General features: G+C 34.9%; 1 protein-coding gene across 5 annotated transcripts in view; it reads left to right on the top strand.

Moving 5' to 3' along the window:
* LOC100373594 (5'-AMP-activated protein kinase subunit gamma-1-like) overlaps positions 1 to 21,497 on the top strand; it is a 107,604-nt gene that overhangs the window by 25,389 nt on the left and 60,718 nt on the right. For 2 of the 5 annotated variants that reach the window (XM_085501113.1, XM_085501114.1), the window contains exon 1: positions 2,002 to 2,368. The exons of the other annotated variants lie outside the window; for them this stretch is intronic. In XM_085501113.1, coding sequence (XP_085357239.1) covers positions 2,309 to 2,368 — 60 coding nt within the window. In that variant the 5' untranslated portion in view covers positions 2,002 to 2,308. Of the gene's footprint in view, positions 1 to 2,001; positions 2,369 to 21,497 lie in introns of those variants that run through there. 5 annotated transcript variants of the gene reach the window in all.

Genomic DNA, 21,497 nt, shown 5'->3' on the forward strand with positions numbered 1-21,497 from the left:
CATAAATAAAGTCTACTTTTTTCACCATTCACAATTTTAAACAAATTTGCATAGTTTTCCATATTTTTACAAAGATTTATATTATGATCTGTACTCAATGAGAAATTATGTGCATTTGTTTCAAAATTAACAAAAAAATTATATAAAAATACATATAAATGTGAAAAATGTTGAACTAAAATTTTGGTGGAAACAAATTTCATAGCGCTCAAAAGGTTACCATTAAATAGATCACAATGAAAACACTTTCCATCATAAAAAAGCTTAAAATAATAATGTTAGTATTTATATGGTAGTTAGCAATATTTTGTTCTCTTTCTATCTGTTTTTTCAAGACAAACTGTCAAATATTATGAGTAAAGTGACAATCTTATTATTTAAATAAAATCTCAAAAAACTTTTGAGTGGTGCTCAGTCCTTGGTTCTCACTGGATTTTTTTAAGTGTTAGTAAAGTAAAATTCATAATTGAGAAAAGAAAGCAAGAAATAGCAATCATTTTTCCTATACAGACTAAATTTTTTAAAACAAATCTTAATTTAATCATTATATACCAGCCAGCCAGCTGAGTGATAGAACGAGTAGCAACCTTGTTACAGCTAGTGATTTAATGCATTAATGAGAGCCATCGTGTTACTGGCCATAATTCCTGCTGCAAACTTAAAACAATAGGCTTAAAAGTGTGTTGTTGTGAGGGTGGAGTTATTTTAAACAGTGTAGTTATGAAGCAGGTGTGGTCCTGGCTTCTGAGTGGTAAGTGTCAACAGAAGGTGGAAATTAGACAATTATTTATGTTGACCTTGCCCTTGCCTAGTACTTTAAAATAAAATCAGCCAGTGTTGTGTTTTCTACACTCACTACTGACAGAGAGAGTATAACAAGTTCTACCTTAAACTACAGCTAAATACCAAATGAAAGATATACCTGGTGGGCTTTGCAAAATTGCTAAATTTGGATATTATAATGCTGATATGCGCAGACCATCGTCAGTTTCAACCTACTGATACAAATATCAAGTTAAATATACACTATACCTTAAAAATGCCAATATTAGACACAGTTAAAGTTTTTGAGACAGCCCCTTAATTTGATTTTTTAATTGCAATATGCTGGTATGTCCTTCATTCGTTTATTATTCCAATATTAGACACAATTAAAGTTTTTGAGACAGCCCCTTAATTTGATTTTTTTAATTGCAATATGCTGGTATGTCCTTCATTCGTTAATTATTCCAATATTAGACACAGTTAAAGTTTTTGAGAGAGCCCCTTAATTTGATTTTTTTAATTGCAATATGGTGGTATGTCCTTCATTCGTTAATTATTTATTAATTGATAATAAAACTTTAAATTCGATATCTAAGCAAAGAGTATTTGTTTTTTATTACATGTACCTTTGTGTTTAGGGTAAATGCACTATTATAGTGGCATCAGCCACTATATTTAAAACTATATATTTAAAACTATGATTTATTGAGTTCTATAACAAGTTGAGGAAACCATGTATTTGTTCTAAATTTACCCTTCCCCCCTTGCACCAGCAAAATAAATTTGCATACGTACAGATTAAGACTTATGAACACCTGCTACGGATCAGAAATAGTGAAATTACACGCTGTGTACAAAATGCTCTCATTTCTGTGAAGCTTTAAATAATCGACTGCTTGCCAATGTGGTATTACCTGTCACGTTGCCTGGTCTATTCACTCTGAGGTTCTCCAAGGTTTCTCACTGATTATAAGACCTCATAGAAACACATGGCTGTTGTGTAATTGACGTATTGGTGTATATATGTGTACAAACGCACGTCACTGTCACAGATACATATCATTATTTTAAACATTACCCATAATTACATTTTTTTGAATTTTTTTTTTTAGAAAGCCCCTCTGAGCAGTTCATAAAAGCTTCTTTGTGTTATTATGCTGCCTCTGCAGACTTTTTAAAGTCTTCTTTTTTTGTGTTTGTTTGACATATATGACATTTGACCTGAGCAATGTTTGATGGGAGCTCTCTCAGAGCACGTTGGCTTTTATTCAGTGTATTTATCTCAAGCACACATATCAGACTACTCGATCTGTGCATGCATCCTGTGAATGCCAGCGGGATACCATTTTTTCTAGTTTTCTTCCCATTTTTTTGTGTTTTTTTTTTAAACAAAAAAGACTTGTCACATGTCTGAGGTGTTATCTCTGGATTAATTCATTTCTGTTCTTACGAGATAACCTGTTGACACGTTGTTTTGGAACGGTTACGCAGTTGTTTTCATTTTGAGTTATGTACATGTACTGCTAATGCATTGAACTCAGTTATGTACTTTGTAAAGAAGAAAAAACGTGTGAAGGATCTGGTTGAAGAACAGCATGTAGAAGTGAGTTCATCTTTTTCTCGTTTTATATTTTCTTATTGCTCTATTTTATTTGGAAGATGTTATTTTCTTCCAAGTCTATAACTGTCCAAGTCTGTACACCCATCCAAACCCAACTGATGAAATCAGCGGCCATCGTGTATACAAATATTATTTGTTTTGCATCTCTGTTGTGTGTTTACTTTGTTCATTGTATGACGTGCCAGTCCTGGGCGGAGCACATGGTGGGCTGTTAAACTGTGTTGATTTGTTAATTTAAAAAAAAAGCTTTTAATTATTAAATCACCTGAAATCTGTCAACTGACTCAAACAAAAAATAAATATTTGTTGTATCATTTATTTGTCTTTTGCACTTCAACAATACTAAGTTACGATTTACTCTTAAAATATTCACCCCCCTCCCCTCTCTTGGAATACACCAGCTGCTAGACTGTTTGACCCAGTAACCATGTCAAAGGTCACTCCTTTATTCTTGCGATAATGCTCCCAGCAGGCTATCTTTTGGTAAATAACAACAAACTATAAATATAGGTCACCTATATATTGTAAAGCACCCATCACTAAACCAAAGAAGCTTTTATCAATAACTCTTTTAATTGCATAATGAATGCCAAAATATTGGTGCAATATTTTACATTTTAATTATTTTTCTCAATTTCTTGGATTATTATAGAACAAATCATATACTTTCCTAGCACTTTTTTTCTCACAATTAAACATACTAATGCTATTGTAACAATGTGTCCATGCTTATTTTCTGTTGTAAATACAGTTCGCACAGCATTGCTGACTTGCAAAATGTTATAAAATGCTTAGAGCTTCTTCCTTGCTGTCCCCAACGACTATTCAAAAGTTAGATTAAAAGGGAGGGAGGGAAAAGCTGTGAAAATCATTTTTTTTTTCATTCAACTGGTTATGAGCTACCTTTTTAATTTCAGGATCATGCTGCTGTGAATCCATATTTTGCCTTTTTCTTTGAAGTATACATTTGTATGTGTGATTTTGTTTATATATATATTTTTTCCTATAACTTTTCTTGTAGAATTTCTTTTTTTCTTCAAAATTGTGTCTTTGCAGATGATATCGACTTTCTCATTTTCTGTCTTAATATTTACTAGCAATTAGCAAAAGCAACATGTTTTGATCTGAACTGCTATTACGCTGTTCTTTAGAAAGCTGAATTACCTTAATACAGTATGTAGGTCTTGATAAAAGTAATTGACCATTGATTTTACATTTATGTGAGTTAACCTATCTTGTTGTACGAAAGTGGAGGAAATCTTGTGTAATAAGTAATATTGAATACTAGTATACATGTACAAAAATGTATATGAAAAAATTTTCCTAGCCTTTACAGCTGACAAATGATATGATATGGCGGTTATTAAGATGATAGTTTAACGAATCAGACTTGAGTTGATGAGGGCAGTTCCACTCTCTGTAAGATATAAGTAAAATGACATTAGTTTCAGTTATGATATATCAAGTAAATCTTGAGGTTTTGTGGCGGCAGTGTTGATAACAATTCAGGAATGTATGCATTATCTTTAGTGTGGAATTTATGTAAGCAAAGAATGTACTATTAACTGCTTTATCTATAATTTCACGAATGACTAATTTTCGTGAGCAGTAAAAATCATGTACTTTTTTAGCGGTGCTCTTTTATGTCTTGCTAAAAAAGAAGAATGAAAAAGGCAAATAATGTAAACATGCTTTGTAAAACCACACACCACAAGTGTTTTAGTATTGCATCATAATGAATATAAAGTTGTATGAATACGTATTGGGTGTGTCTGATCAGTTATGAAGTGTAAACAATGAACAAACCATCCACCATTTTAAAATTTTCACGGACGATGACTTCTGCCTTTAAAATTGGTTGTTGGCATCAACCTCAAAAATACCAAACTGCAAAAATTTACATCGAAGTTAAAATGAAGCTTTTTAATTTTGTAGAATTATCAGAAGATCAGGTTCAATTAATTATCCCACCCCTAAATATCTTGTTGTTATGTACAATCATGGAGCTCTTAATTACGATAGTTTCACATTAACATAAAACAGCATATTTTTTTATACATTATGTATAATGAATTACAACATTACATCATGTACACACTGTATGAGTAATGTTATTACATCATTGTGAGTGACAAGTTAGAACATTACATCATGTACACACTATGAGTGATGAGTTACATCATGTGTGAGTGATAAGTTATTACATTACATCATGTGTGAGTGATGAGTTATTACATTTCATCATATGTGAGTGATGAGTTACATCATGTGTGAGTGATGAGTTATTACATTTCATCATATGTGAGTGATGAGTTATTACATTAATCATGTGTGAGTGATGAGTTACATTACATCATGTGTGAGTGATGAGTTATTACATTACATCATGTGTGAGTGATGAGTTGCATTACATCATGTGTGAGTGATGAGTTACATTACATCATGTGTGAGTGATGAGTTACATTACATCATGTGTGAGTGATGAGTTATTACATTACATCATGTGTGAGTGATGAGTTACATTACATCATGTGTGAGTGATGAGTTATTACATTACATCATGTGTGAGTGATGAGTTGCATTACATCATGTGTGAGTGATGAGTTATTGCATCATGTGAGTGATGAGTTATTACATTACATCATGTGTGAGTGATGAGTTATTACATTACATCATGTGTGAGTGATGAGTTGCATTACATCATGTGTGAGTGATGAGTTATTGCATCATGTGAGTGATGAGTTATTACATTACATCATGTGTGAGTGATAAGTTATTGCATCATGTGAGTGATGAGTTATTACATTACATCATGTGTGAGTGATGAGTTATTATATTACATCATGTGTGAGTGATGAGTTGCATTACATCATGTGTGAGTGATAAGTTATTGCATCATGTGAGTGATACAATGTAAGTTATTGCATCATGTGAGTGATGAGTTATTACATTACATCATGTGTGAGTAATGAGTTATTACAATACATCAGAAGTGAAACTGCCCACCAACCGACAGACACAGTCAGCTGGCGCACACGTGATAATAAAATAAATACGATATTTACTATATGGGGGCCGCCATCTTGAACGCAGCATAAAACTAAATAAGAGACAAGTTGTGAAACGCGTTTTTCAGATTCCTACAAATCTGGACAAAAATACCAATCTTTCACAGAAATACGATCCGTTGGAGTTATATTAAGCCAACCGATAACAAAATTCGGCCGAATTGTGCGTTTCTGCGTGGAAAAATCCCTTCCATACGAAAACCTAATTACGCGAAGAACCTAGAACACTTTCTTGGGGTATTTGAAACCAAAAATTGTCATTCCAGCTCAGCAGCCAATCAGCGACGGGCTTACAGTTCGATGACAATTTCGACAGACAACAAGAAGAAGCCATGTAAATGTATGCACTGTAAAAACTATTTCTTTCACAAGTGGTGAATTACTAAAATCATGTTTTTGTTAGTCCTTGTTTAGACGTAGTCTGAAAATTAGGGGCTTTTGGATTGACTTCAATGTACTCATTTGAGCATCTGTCCGTGTGTCCATCTCACACATACCTGCACCAATGATGTTCAAGCTTAACTTTTTCCCCACCAGTTCCCAAAATTCACAAATTTTCATCACAATGTAGTCTCCTTTATAGTCTGTACTTTCCTTCAGAAGATTGGGACAAAAGTAACAATATTTTTTGGAGTAAAAACTGAAAATTGACACAAATTTCATCTGTTTGCCAGAGTTTTCCAGAAATATTGAGGGATATTTTTAAAAAATTGCAGACAAATTTGGGTGAGAGAGTCTGGTGGTTTTACACATATACAGACATTGTATCAGACATATGCATATGCACATGCATTTGCTTCACCATCTGATTCAAGATGGCTGAATGGCAGCCATTTTAAAGCCAAAAATACATGAAGTCACATGATTTCACGTTTCTGGAACCAGATCTCAATCGTGTGTGGACAGATTTGTTTTAAACTTGGTAATACATTGAACGTAATAGGTCTTTGATGCACATTGTCATATTTTTTTGATCATGTGCAAAATGGCCAACTGGTGGCCATTTTGTAAAGAGTTGTCCATTTTGTGCAGTTTCTGGTCCGTATTTCTGATATGCCGAGACTGATCAAGTCTAACACTTCACACTTACATCTGACGTCATAGCGAACATATACATGTACACATGCATTTTTGTCATGATCTAATTCATTAAAACCACACATTTTCAGCATTCGGGAACTAATAGAATCTCGTACATAAAGTAAACATACATACAGTATGTACACATGCATTTATTTCATGATCTAATTCAAGATGGCCAAAAATGGCGACCATTTTATGCTTAAAATTCATCAAAATCAAGAATTTCTGCCAATCCATACTCGATCTCACTTGTGTGATGATGGATTTCACATCAAACTTGGTACACACATTGGACTTAAGGAGACTTTGATGCACATCATTTGGTTTATGCATGCATGTACTGCAACCCCCAGGTATTCTATTTCCATTGCCATACAATTTCCAAGTTTAAATATATAATATTAAAGAAAGACTAAACTAAGAAATGTTGAATTTCCTTAATCCCTAGAATTAAGCCTGCATTTCCATTTATTCATGCCCAATGTTCCAAACTGACATCTGTTGAGAATTCTCCAAAAATAACAGAAATTAACTTTGTAAGATCTCTGTTGATGTAGCTCTGTATGTACTCCGTGGAAGTGCTATGCAATGACATCATCATATACTCATGAATATGCAAGAAGTTTTACAATAGTTTACAAAGCACAATGACCTTTCAGTGGTGAAGCCCCAAAACCAGATGTACAAAACACGCCTGTTTTACACAAGAAAACAGATTCAAATGCATATTATCTTGGTATTTTTATTGGTTGGGTCCACATATTTCACTATAATAGTATTTCACCATTGTGTGTTATTTTTTCATTCTAAAAATACATACACTGACCAGAAACAATTATTTATATTGTTTGTACTCATGTGATATTATTTTTGTTTAAAGCGAGAGAGTTGTCACTCGATCGTAGCGTGTTATTTACAAACAAGTGTCAACCCATGAATCTTTGCGTTTTTAGCGCACATTGTTATTATTGCTTAGGACTCAATTCCCGCACGTTCACAGGTTATGACATCGACCCCTCCACTTTAAGTAAAACCAATGAAAAAAAAACAAAAAAAATCTTGCTCTGGTATACATGTTTGAAACATGTTTTCATACACTTACATGTATGCATCCTTATTGTATATCTTAAATTTAATTCACATTTAAAGGTACATGTGTTAATTCACCTAAACCATTTGTGAACTTAGCGTTTACATGACATGTGTATATGTATGAAAAATTGTATTGTGTGCTTGGGTGTTATTTAACTTTTACTGTAGATCTCACTGTATATTTGATATAATAATAAATCACTGTCACCTACTGATTCAGCTTAATGGATAAACTGCTGTGGAATTCACACTCATTTACAAATGACTGTTTCCTAGCATTCCCCTGTGTTGGATATGTCTCCCCTACCCTTGTCTGAAATGGTTCATTCCACATTGTAGACAGGATCAGTGTCCTTAGAATGAACTGAGATCAATTTTTCTCTCAGTCTTGTCTGTAATCACTGTGTTGTCTAGTTTTATAACATCCACATGATATATTGTTTTTTTTCACTGGTAGGGTCATTAGTTTCATTAAGGTCGGATATCTTACTTTTGCTCACTTTCCTATAGATGGATAGAGTTCTGTTCATTCATCCTTTTGTCCATCTGTCCATCCATTTGTTGCATTTCTCCGAAATTCTTGGATGATTTTGTTTACACTTGTTATATAGTTGATACCTGATGGCATACAATGATGCTCTAGATTTTTGTTCTTAATTAGATACAAAATGGCCAACTGGTGGCCATATTTGATCAAAAAATAAACATGTAGATTATTATTTCAGTGTTGTGTCGCTGATACTGTTTAAACCTAGAATATAAATGTATACATTTACATGTAGAATATACAATGTAAATGGACTGTTGACAATCATAATTTTGCAGGATTTTTTTCACATTTTTCAACTGGTAGTCATTTTTTACATCAAATATACTTTGGTCTCTTGTGCTAGTAACTTGAGAATGCAATTACTAAGTTTTTTCAGACTTGCCAATGCATCATTTCACAATGATATTGATTTTTGTCGTCATCTTATCCAATAGGGCTGACTGGCAGCCATTTTATTTGGTGTGTATCTAAATTTTTTGTCAACTTGTGCATGATTCTGTTCATATATCTCGCATTCACATTTTCCATTTAAGTCCGAACTTGGTAAACAGGCAGTGTATTAGTTTCATAACAACTACAGCCATTTTATACATGCATGTATTTTTGAACTGAGATGAATCAGTTTTCCAATTTTGTTGATAAGAAATCTTTATAAATTTTACAGTACAGTGAAGGGCATAAAGCTGTGGTCATTATAAATGTTTTATAAATATACATTTTTATAAATCAAAACAGATATTACAATTCAAATTGACCAATCTCGAAATTGTATTGTGACATCATTGTTTAAATAGTTCATGTCATGTTTCACAGGCATTACCTAACTTTAGCTTCCTGGACAACCCCACCCACTGCAGTGGTAGCCAAGAAAACCAAGCAGGCTTACAGTACCGCACTCTCACAGTTTTTAACCTTTGCTAGTGTGCACAATGTGCAATGCTCTATATCTAACCTACCTCCCATTTCAGAGAGACTGTTGATTTTATTTGTAACTTATTGCAGCAACAGTTTGCAGTTAAAGGGGTCCACAATAAGGTTATATACTTAGCGGGCATCAGGTATGCATATCTAAAGACCGGCTTTTCAAACCCCATGAAGTCGGCCTGTGGGGCCCCATTAGAAAGGTTAAATTTGGTTATAAAGAGGCTGACACGCAAAATGGGCCAACACCGACAGCTCCGTCTCCCATTTACTGCAAACATTGTTGCTAAAATGTGTTCAGCTCTAAGCAAAGGAATATTCACACCTTTTACAGATGTTTTGCTTCAAGCAGTAGTCTCAGTGGCCTTTATCGGCTTTTTGAGGTGTAGTGAGTTCACCACAGAGAACGCATAATTTGACAAAAATGTCAATTTATGTCTTGAGGATATAAGTTTTTGTAGTTCGGATAAAGTTCTTCTGAAGTTAAAAACATCAAAAAGAGATCCGTTACGAAAAGGAACAGTTCTCACACTTTTTAAGAATAACCGTTTTTGTCCAGTTACTGCATTGCAGCAGTATATTGCAGCCTGTAAGCGTAGCAATTACCATAACGGACCAAGTGACCCTCTGTTTATTTCAGAAGACAGTCTACCTTTAACAAGTGCATGCTTTCTGCATTTATTACGCTCCTTACTAAACACAATAGGGGTAGACGCCTCTAAGTACTCGGGTCACTCTTTCCGCATTGGTGCAGCCTCATCAGCAGCACATGCGGGAATTCAGGACCATATGATTAAACTCTAGGTCGCTGGACCTCAGATACCTACAACAGGTATATCCGAGTAGCAGATGACTTCATCTACGGAGCACAATCCCCTTGCCTTAGCTTATAGCATGTAATCTGGGTATTGGGTTTGACTTTTAATTTATATTTTTATTGTAATACATCAGTTATCTATATTACTTTGTTTATTGACTTAAGTTAAATAATATACTACCGTACTTCATTTCTATTTATATCTTGGGTGTCATTCCACAATTTCATCAGTTCCATTTTGGGTACTTCGCTATTGCTATATGCTCATATACCCCCAAGATATCTCCAGACATAATTTTTTCTTTCATGTATGTATTTTAATAACTTTTCAGTAACCTTGTCATCATTACTGGGTAGTTGCCAAGCTGAAACTACCTATAATCAATTAAATAACTTCACACGGTATCAACATCGCAATAATTAACCACATCGCTCTGGATGTTTCAAACAGTCGCAGTCACGCTGCCTCTGTCATCTCATTACTAACTTCACAGCAGCACAGCCTGCTATAACTTTTATACGTTCTTTGTACTAACTCTGTTGTTTTTGAATTTTTTCCTAATCAGTCGTGTATTTTTCTATCAGTCGTGTATTTTTCTATCAGTCGTGTATTTTTCTATATCTTTGCAGTCGCATTATGGGGGCTGCACCAGGACTATAGGTTAATATTGTATTGGCAAACAGCTCTGTGGTTTTTGTCGAGCCTCCCCTTTTGCCAATAAGTAAGCTTTAACGTGTATGAGATCTTGTGTCATAAATATATCCATTTTCATTTTGTTAGAGGCAAATTATTGTGTGTTGTGAAGAATTAGCGTCTGTAAAAATTCAATGCGAAGCAACCTATAAGATTGTGTTTGATTGGATTCCTAACTCTAACACTAACAGCAAGACCAATCAGTGAGTGGCTTTTTCCTGAAAGGTTTTTATGACATATCAAATATACTCAACTGAAAATTCATAGCATTATAAATTATAAGTTATTTTTTTTTTAGGTTCAGCAATGTGATTAATTATGTTTTAGGTAAACCCAAACTAGTGACAGACACCTACACTAGGCAGGATCCAATAGTTCCAACTACTAGTACATGTACCTACAGTAATCTGCTACACTGTCACAAAAATACTGTACATGATTTTTTTTATGTGTATATGTACATACTGATGACAGGAAAAGCACTCCTACTGAGTGCCATACTCTCAAGTACAAATGTACATGTAGTAATGTGAAAGTGGACGCAATGTACCTAATATGTATTCTCTATTTCACTAAGTTAAAGTGGATGGTTTACCACAATGTTTGATCTATGCTGTGCAGATACATGTACGTAATACCGGTAACCACAGTGCTACATGTGTTAATGTGATTGGCAGATTGGGCCTGCTGCCGAACACAATGTGAATACGTAGATTTCTAGTTCAAACAACCATGCCAGTCGGTAGCTTTTCTTTTCAATATAAAATTTAAATTTTGGCTCTAGGAATTTTTTTAATATTCAAATTTCACAATAGGTGACTTTGCGTTATTGCGATGCAAAGATGATTTTATTTTGAAATTGAATTTTTACCATCTCTATGTATCAACTATCATCATACATGAAGGCCAAGATTTATGAGGTGGAAATGTTGTCGTCGTCGTAAACCTTATTCTTGTGGTTACTATTTCTTTCAAACTTTGATATTATATTAACCAGTTTATGGTTCTTGTTCTATGTTTATTTTTCATTTGATGTTCATCAAATTTCACCTAATATTATCTTTTTCTGTGGTTACAATAACAATTTTTAGTCTCTGTTCGGACGTAGTCCGAAAACGAGGACTTATGTTTTGCCCTGTGTGCGTCCGTGCGTGCGTCCGTGATCACCTGTATCTCGAACATGCATGGACTGATTAAGTTCAAACTTCACTCATACATCACACATTATATGGGACATATGCACATACATTTTTTTCATGATCCGATTAACGATAGCCGAATAGCGGCCATTTTAAGGCCGAAAATGCATCAAAATCGCACATTTTCACCATTCTGGACCCGGATCTCAGTTATGCATGGACGAATTTTGTTTAAATTTGGTACATACATTAAACATAATAGGACCTTGATGCACGTCATTTTTACCTTGCCCGTACTATCAAAGATGGAAGGGAAAGGTATATTAAGGGAAAAATTCTGTCTGGCGTTGTCGTTGTTGTCATTGTTGTTGTTGTCGTCGTCATTAATAATTGTTATTGTGTGCATAATAACTTTACTAATTCTTGGTCACCTTATTCATCAGTATAAAGTCTTCCCTGAGTTTGAACAACAGATGTACTGTATGAAAATATCATGCAAAAATTGAGAAAATCTGATAAAATATTTTGACTGTTTCTACTTGACTAATCACTAACGATACACATCAAAGGTCACTGATCTCAGTGGAAATATGCATTGTTGTACGTGTTCAATGAAGCAAATGATTTATCTTGTAATAATATCCTTGGTAATGTATCTCAGAATCCCATACTGGGTTTCAAAACCAACTCATGGAGAGATTGCAGTCTGATACACATTTGCAAACCTACCAATAAAATCTTTACAGAAAACAAGATGTCAGAAAATCAATATAAGCACTCCTATGAACTGGGTGCCTAACTTTGATCAAGATCTGAAGCTAATAGAAAATCTGTTTAGTTCAAAGTTATCAAATCAAAAACAATACATAAAAAATACATTAAAAGCAAAACATTTCATCCACATTTTAAAAAGAAAATTATTCTAAAATATATGTATGTTTCAGCTATTAGAACAGAATGATAGAGTTTTTATAATACTAGTTTAAAAACGCACTTCAAAGATTGCAGTGTTTGAAGATGTAGATTCTCAGGAGGCAACAGTACTGTTGATTTCTCCCTCCACCGGACACCAACTAACTATTTAAGTTGATTTGTATACAAAGCAGAGCTTGCAACATGATAGCTATTCATAAAGGGTGTTTTTTTTTTACTTTTCATATAATACTGTAGTCACACAATGAGGCAGTTCATATTTGTCTCAGTGAATCATTAATTTTTGACAGACACCTGTACAAAATACTTGGACTAAAGCCAGCTAAAATTTTCTATTATCTTGCATGTTTTATGAATCTATTCACATCTAAATGCAGCATCTTTTTTTTTCAATGAGACATTTGTTTTTATACTAAAATATCTGAATTACTTTGAAGACAGCTGGAAATTATGTCCCTTAAAATAATTAAACAAATAAGGCACCAATGTTTTTGTAAGATATTTACATCTTTTAAGGACATTCGGTAGACTGATTCCCCACTGTTGGTTCAACCCCAAAACTTGTTTGTATTCAAAATTAATTATGACAAGGCATATTTATATTGAAACAAACTATGATAAAGGGAATTATATTATATAACAAAGGGCAAGGTCACCAGAGTTCAACTATGTTTGTTTTTAGATCGAGTTTGAAATGGCCGACTGGCGGCCATTTTGTTTTAAAAAATTCAGTTCTTGATCCGTATCTGAGACATGCCTGGATTGATCGAGTTCAAACTTCACACACACAAGGTACATCATGTCACAAATATGTATGTGCATTTGTTTCATGATCTCATTAACGATAGCCAAATGGCGGCCGCTTTAAAGCCGAAAATGCATTGAAATCGCATATTTTCACAATTCCGGAACCGGATCTCAGTCATGCATGGATGGATTTCGGACATGATCTGCTTTGAATGTATATGTCACTCAAATATGAACAGAACGGGGACGTGTCATTGACAATTACTTGTAATTGGATCGTCTTCAAATTTGGTACTCAATCACTATGAAATGTCAATCAAGTTCAATTTTGCTGTAACTAGCAAGTGCAATTTTTAAGATATGTGGTAAATTTGTCTAAAATAAAACATTTATTAGATGTAGAAATAATTGGGCAGAATATATACACTGCATTAATACTGCTAATAATGAGACTGCAAGATCTGTTGATTTGATAAGTATTACCTTATAGCTTTTTAGTCTCCGTTCAGATGAAGACCGAAAAAAGGGAATTATAATTCAGTCTCCGTCCGTCCGTGCGTCTGTGTGTCTGTGCGTCGTCCGGAGTCATATCTCAGAATCCCTTGGACCGATTACGTTCATTCTTTGCATGTGCCTAGTACTTTATGTGGGACATATGCACATGCAGTGGTTTAGCGATTCGATTCAAAATGGCCGACTAGCAGCCATCTTGCTTTTTGAAAATGTTGTATTTTGGACATGCTTTGTCAGTTTTCATTCAAACATGGTACATAGATCATACATGCTAGGATACATGTCCATGACAATTTATTTCACAATTGGATCAAAGATGGCCGACTGGCAGCCATCTTGCTTTTTGAAACTGTTGTATTTTGGAAATGCTTTGTGAGTTTTCATTCAAATTTAGTACATAGATCATACATGTTAGGATACATGTCCCCGACCGTCTGTGAGTTCCTGAGTCTGTCCATTCGTCCGTCCGTGTGTCCGTCCGTCTGTGCGTCAGTCTGTCCAGAGTCATATTACAGAATCCTGTGGACCGATTCCGTTCATTCTTTGCACGTGCCTAGTACCTTATGTGGGACATATGTACATGCAGTGGTTTAGCGATTCGATTCAAAATGGCCGACTGGCAGCCATCTTGTTTTTTGAAAATGTTGTATTTTGGACATGCTTTGTCAGTTTGCATTCAAACTTGGTACATAGTTTATACATGTTAGGATACATGTTCATGACGATTTATTTCGCAATTGGATTAAAGATGGTCGACTGGCAGGCATCTTGTTTTTGTTTTTTTATGCAGTATCTTGGACGTGCTCTGTCAGTTTTCATTCAAATTTGGCACATACATGTACTTTATACATGTTAGGATGCATGTCCATGATAATTTGTTTCAAAATCTGGTCAAGGATGGCTGATTGACAGCCATCTGACTTTTTGGCCTTACTACTATATTTCCACAATTTATGTACCATTTTCATTCGTATTTGGCACATACATCATACATATCAGTGTGTTTCATAATCAGATCAAAGATGGCCGAATAACGGCTGTTTTTATTTTTGGCCATATTACTACTACATGGAACACGTGTTTTGATGTAAATAAACAATCTGTTGTATACGCCACTTGGAACTAAAGTTTCAAGGACACGCTCGCAACAACCCCTCCGCTTTAATATGACGAGCACAAAGAGAACTTTTAAAAATTTTGACGGGGACTGTCATTTTCAATGACTTGTTACTGCATGAATTTTATACAATTCATGTTATATTATTCTGAAGGGAACAATGAGATTAATACATTATTATTTAAAGAGCATGAATATTCATTCATTTTTTTCATATAATTATGATGACGTTATTATTTTTGTCTATTTTTGATTAGAATTTTTCGCACCAGTCAGGACTGAATTATGCATCATTAATTTGTATCCAACCATCTATTTGTTTTTTAATCTAGATTCTCAACGGACAAGGTTGTAATAGTTTCACTATGTTTTTTTTTATAGTTCAAATGCCAAGCTTTCAGAGGGGAATATGTTGTTGAGATGTGTGCTTGTCGAATCCTACGCGATATTTTGATGCCACTGTGATGCTATGTTCTTTGTTTTTAAGGTTCAATTCCAAGCATAATGTGGGATATCGCAATGAACGCTTCACGGTCTATTGTGGAATTAAATTTATTTTCTAATCTTATGTATGGAGTAATTAAAAGAAGAAAATGTTTTTCTGCATTTTTGTCGAAGGTGGTGTCTTTTATGTTAATCAAACAAGTAGCTGAGCTGTTTCAAGTGTAACACATAGCTGAAGGCAAGTGTGATTTACAAGGTACCATGGTTATAAGGTGTGACTAATGTCATACCATGATCCCCTTAGAAACACCCAAGGGGTTATAAAGATTGAATCCTGATACCAAAGTCATGATTTGAACCCTGCTTGGCTGACTTTTCAACAGTTGAGTAAAAAGTCTGTTCACATCTAAAAACGTACAAAGTATACAAATTACTAATCTAATGTATACAGAAAATCAACCTTGCTGTGATAATTAATCTGCATATGAAAAGATCTGTGGTGATTACTACTGTAAAAGGGTTAATTATTCACTGGGTTTTAATTTAGCTTATTTTGCTGACTGGAAAATGCGCTAAATTAAAACTCAGTGAATATGTAAAATCTAGCATAGAACACATTATCTAAATAATAAAACCGTGAATTTAAAAGCCACTGAATATGCCTGAAATGGTAAATCAGTGAAATTTAAACCCAGTGAAAATTAGTCATTTTACTAGTATTACTAATCTGCACAGAGAAATGAGTTACAGAAATAAACACACGACCAGGACAATGACCAAGCGTAGCATACATACTGTATAGTGATAATGGATATTTCATGCTTCTGTTGATATCATGTGGGACAAGTTTAGAAAATTTAGAATTGCATTACAGAAGACACTTTCCTGTCATTTCTGACAGTGTGGGTAATATAAGTGAGAATGTATCTGTAATCGTCAACCGACTTCTCTTCTCTATGGACACTTTTTCAATCTGAGAAAAGTAAATTTATAGCATGAAGAATACCATGACTACGTGCTATGTACCTGTAATCTAAGAATGATCTCATTCTTATATCGTAATTCCCAGATGAATCATCAGTTTTAAAGAGCTGTTCCCTTGTCACAGCAACCTTTCTGTGATGGTTGAAATCCATCTTGTACATGTACATGTATGTTTCATCATCCCTTTAGAAGGTCCAATTCTTTTCGGAAGTCCTGGTAAATTCCTTTCCATTTGAATCAACTTCCTATTACATGAAGCTAGATTTCTCTTTATATACAGTTACTGTCCTTACACAACATTTTCCAACATTTCCGCTTCTTTTATTGTAATTTCAATGTGCTCTTAGGAATTCTGGAACAAATCAAAATCTGTCAAATGATACTTCTTTTCAGTGTCGCTTTCACTGATGCAGAATGCTTTCCAGTGGTTGCTATGTGTATTTCCTTACATAACTTCTCATGAGTACAGATCTAAATATTGAGTAGCTGCATTTGTCGTTGTCAGTATTTGATACTGTACCAATGCAGTCTGGTTTGGTTTTGGAGTACCCGAACACAGTTTTGTTTTGTTTTGGAATACCCGAACACAGTCTGGTTTTGTTTTGGAGAACCCAAACACAGTCTTGCTTTGTTTTGGAGTACCTGAATGCTGTCTGGTTTGCTTTAGAAGTGCCAAAACACAGTCTGGTTTGGTTTTCGAGTACCCAAAGCAGTTTGGTTTGGTTTGGTTTTGGAGAACCCGAACACAGTTTGGTTTGGTTTTGGAGAACCCGAACACAGTCTTGTTTGGTTTTGGAGAACCCGAACACAGTCTGGTTTGGTTTTGGAGAACCCGAACACAGTCTTGTTTGGTTTTGGAGAACCCGAACACAGTCTGGTTTGGTTTTGGAGTACCTGAATGCAGTCTTGTTTTGTTTTGGAATACCCGAATGCAGTCTGGTTTTGTTTTCGAGTACCCAAAGCAGTCTGGTTTGGTTTTGAAGAACCCAAACACAGTCTGGTTTTGTTTTGGAGAACCTGAACACAGTCTTGTTTTGTTTTGGAATACCCAAATGCTGTCTGGTTTGGTTTTGGAATACCCGAATGCTGTCTAGTTTGGTTTTGGAATACCAGAATGCTGTCTGGTTTGGTTTTGGAGTGCCAAAACAAAGTCTGGTTTTGTTTTGGAGAACCCGAACACAGTCTGGTTTGGTTTTGGAATACCCAAATGCAGTCTGGTTTGGTTTTGGAGTACCCGAACACAGTCTTGTTTTGTTTTGGAGTACCCAAATGCTGTCTGGTTTGCTTTAGGAGTGCCAAAACACAGTCTGGTTTGGTTTTAGAGAACCCGAACACAGTCTGGTTTGGTTTTGGAGTACCCGAACACAGTCTGATTTTGTTTTGGAGAACCCGAACACAGTCTTGTTTTGTTTTGGAATACCCGAATGCTGTCTGGTTTGCTTTAGGTGTGCCAAAACACAGTCTGGTTTGGTTTTGGAGAACCTGAACACAGTCTTGTTTTGTTTTGGAGAACCTGAACACAGTCTGGTTTGGTTTTGGAGAACCCGAACACAGTCTTGTTTTGTTTTGGAGTACCCGAATGCTGTCTGGTTTGCTTTAGAAGTGCCAAAACACAGTCTGGTTTGGTTTTCGAGTACCCAAAGCAGTTTGGTTTGGTTTGGTTTTGGAGAACCCGAACACAGTCTGGTTTGGTTTTGGAGAACCCGAACACAGTCTGGTTTGGTTTTGGAGTACCTGAGTGCAGTCTTGTTTTGTTTTGGAATACCCGAATACAGTCTGGTTTTGTTTTCGAGTACCCAAAGCAGTCTGAATTGGTTTTGGAGAACCCGAACACAGTCTGGTTTTGTTTTGGAGAACCCGAACACAGTCTGGTTTTGTTTTGGAGAACCCGAACACAGTCTTGTTTTGTTTCGGAATACGCGAATGCTGTCTGGTTGGTTTTGGAATACCCAAATGCTGTCTAGTTTGGTTTTGGAGTACCCGAATGCTGTCTGGTTTGCTTTAGGAGTGCCAAAACACAGTCTGGTTTGGTTTTGGAGAACCCGAACACAGTCTGGTTTGGTTTTGGAGTACCCGAATGCTGTCTGGTTTGCTTTAGGAGTGCCAAAACACAGTCTGGTTTGGTTTTGGAGAACCCGAACACAGTCTGGTTTGGTTTTGGAGTACCCGAACACAGTCTTGTTTTGTTTTCGAGTACCCAAAGCAGTCTGGTTTGGTTTTGGAGAACCCAAACACAGTCTGGTTTTGTTTTGGAGAACCCGAACACAGTCTTGTTTTGTTTTGGAATACCCGAATGCTGTCTGGTTTGCTTTAGGTGTGCCAAAACACAGTCTGGTCTGGTTTTGGAGAACCTGAACACAGTCTTGTTTTGTTTTGGAGAACACGAACACAGTCTGGTTTGGTTTTGGAGAACCCAAACACAGTCTTGTTTTGTTTTGGAGTACCCGAATGCTGTCTGGTTTGCCTTAGGAGTGCCAAAACACAGTCTGGTTTGGTTTTGGAGAACCCGAACACAGTCTGGTTTGGTTTTGCAGTATCCGAACACAGTCTTGTTTTGTTTTGGAGTAGCCGAATGCTGTCTGGTTTGATTTAGGAGTGCCAAACACAGTCTGGTTTGGTTTTGGAGAACCCGAACACAGTCTGGTTTGGTTTTGGAGTACCCAAACACAGTCTTGTTTTGTTTTGGAGTACCCGAATGCTGTCTGGTTTGCTTTAGAAGTGGCAAAACACAGTCTGGTTTGGTTTTGGAGAACCCAAACACAGTCTGGTTTGGTTTTGGAGAACCCGAATGCAGTCTTGTTTGGTTTTGGAGAACCCGAATGCAGTCTCGTTTTGTTTTCAAGTACCCAAATCACATCTGTTTTATTATTCTTTAATATTTGTGAGTTCACAATTTACAGGATCATGTGTGAATTTCATGAAATTATGAATGTTTTTTATATAAAATATTTGTAAATGTTTTATAAATTTTAAATGATGGTTGAAAACAACTCCACCAACACAACGCCTTAGTGAATGCATACCACCCGTATATATGTATAATATAATGTAGTGAATCAGCCAACGATTGCAGGAAACTTGCAAAGACTTCTGGGTAATGAATATTATAAAATGGCTTCTGTAGCCAATCAAATAATGTTCTTTGGATTTGAATGAAGGGCCTTCCAGAGAAGATGTTTTCAACATATTTTATAAATGAGATGTTTCAAAAATATTTTATAATTTTGCTTAAAAGATTTTCATGAAATTCACTGTATAATGCTCAATTTTCTTTATTGACCAACAATTTTTAGATATTTTTAGAGTTTTTTTTTTAATTTCTAAAAAAAAATTACCAAATCATTTCCAATAATAAAATAGGATGATTTGAGCAAACATTGTTTTCTTTTTGCCCTAGTTGAATTTAGTTTTTTTTAAAACATGTACCGTTAAGTCCCAAGTGATGTAGGCAACTAGTGTACAATCAGAATTTGATAGTTATTTTTCCACTATTTCTTTCTTTACTGAGTCACGATGCTTTATTAGATTAATATTACATGTATATGTATAATTTTATTAATTATCCGTGATGAATGATGTAATCAAGGTGCCCAAGCTTGTAGCGCGTAATAATTTATGTCAATAAAAAACTCTCTGAACTATGTCAATTTTATTAAAATCCAATGATGGTACATGTATACGCTTAATAATTTTTTTGTTTTACTTTTAATGTATTTTGGCCTGTTTAGAACTATTTTTTTGGTTTCACTTGGCCATATTAGGTTAATTTATTTATCATACACATGTATCTTGGTTTTAGGGTTTAAAAAAAAAAAAAGAACAGCAAGTAAAACCAAAAAAATAAACAAAAATAACAATTAAACCTACAGAATACATCTGATTTTAATAAGATTGTGAACTGTGCGTGCTATGCAGTGATAACTGATTCAGAAATCACTTCAGTATGTGACCATTCGGCAAGTATAAAACAAACAACCCTAAAGATACTGTACAAACTGCTTGGTAGTCATGTCAACTTTAATAATTCAAATCTATTTGAGAGCTATAAATTCGTGAGTTGATACAATGGCCAACTTGAATACTTGGATTTGCAGCACTCGTGCTAAATTTAGAAAAAATCTTATTTTTTTAAAGCAATTTTAAGCTTGATTGCATCTAGGGTTCACAATTACTAACAACATGTGTAGTCCAAAGGGTGTATAAGTGGCATTAAGTTTGTCTGATTATTGGCACTTTTCTCAATTTCACCACCTACTAGTACTTTAAAAGATAGTAGGCAATGTCTACCTAAGCGATGAGTGTGTAGATAGTAGACAATGCCTACCTAAGCGATGAGTGTGTAGAAAGTAGGCAATGCCTACCTAAGCGATAAGTGTGATATGGACAAGTCTGGCATGCAATAGTGAAATACTGTTTGCATCTTTGTTTGTTCTTGTGGGGGCTGTGTAATGGGATATTTTTTCCACTACAAGGTAGTACAAAAGTCTGAAATAATTCCTAGTTTAGGAATGTTTTTCTTGGTCTGTAACGTAACAATGAGTTATGATGATAGAAGAAATTTTAATTATACACCAATGCATTTTTCATCTAATACAGGCCTACCAGTACTTATTGCAAGTTAATTGCCAATTCAAACCATCTATTACCTAGTGGGTAATTCATTAATGCTATCTACCACTGTGGAATGCCTATATATTTCTACTGTTCTTGGCATTTATGTCACTTACAGCTTCTCTGGTCTTTGAATGATATACGATGTTCGTATTAATGGCATCTTTAATGATGTGATGAATAGGTTATCAGTGTCGATGTTACCAATTTCGTGGATGTTATCCATTTCGTGTGTAATGGGTAGGAATTTCAAACTCTGAATCTACTTATTTATTAATAAAATTTGGCTTTTCTGTGTTCTGCATGACTATGTCTACCCATGAGCCTTTGCAGATGGATTTAGCGTTTTTGGTGCTAATGACTTATTTCTCGGTTATGCACTGGTGCCGATCTACATG

This window comes from Saccoglossus kowalevskii, chromosome 7, assembly GCF_978046115.1.
Source record: "Saccoglossus kowalevskii chromosome 7, keSacKowa6.1, whole genome shotgun sequence".
NCBI classification, from domain to species: Eukaryota; Metazoa; Hemichordata; class Enteropneusta; family Harrimaniidae; genus Saccoglossus; species Saccoglossus kowalevskii.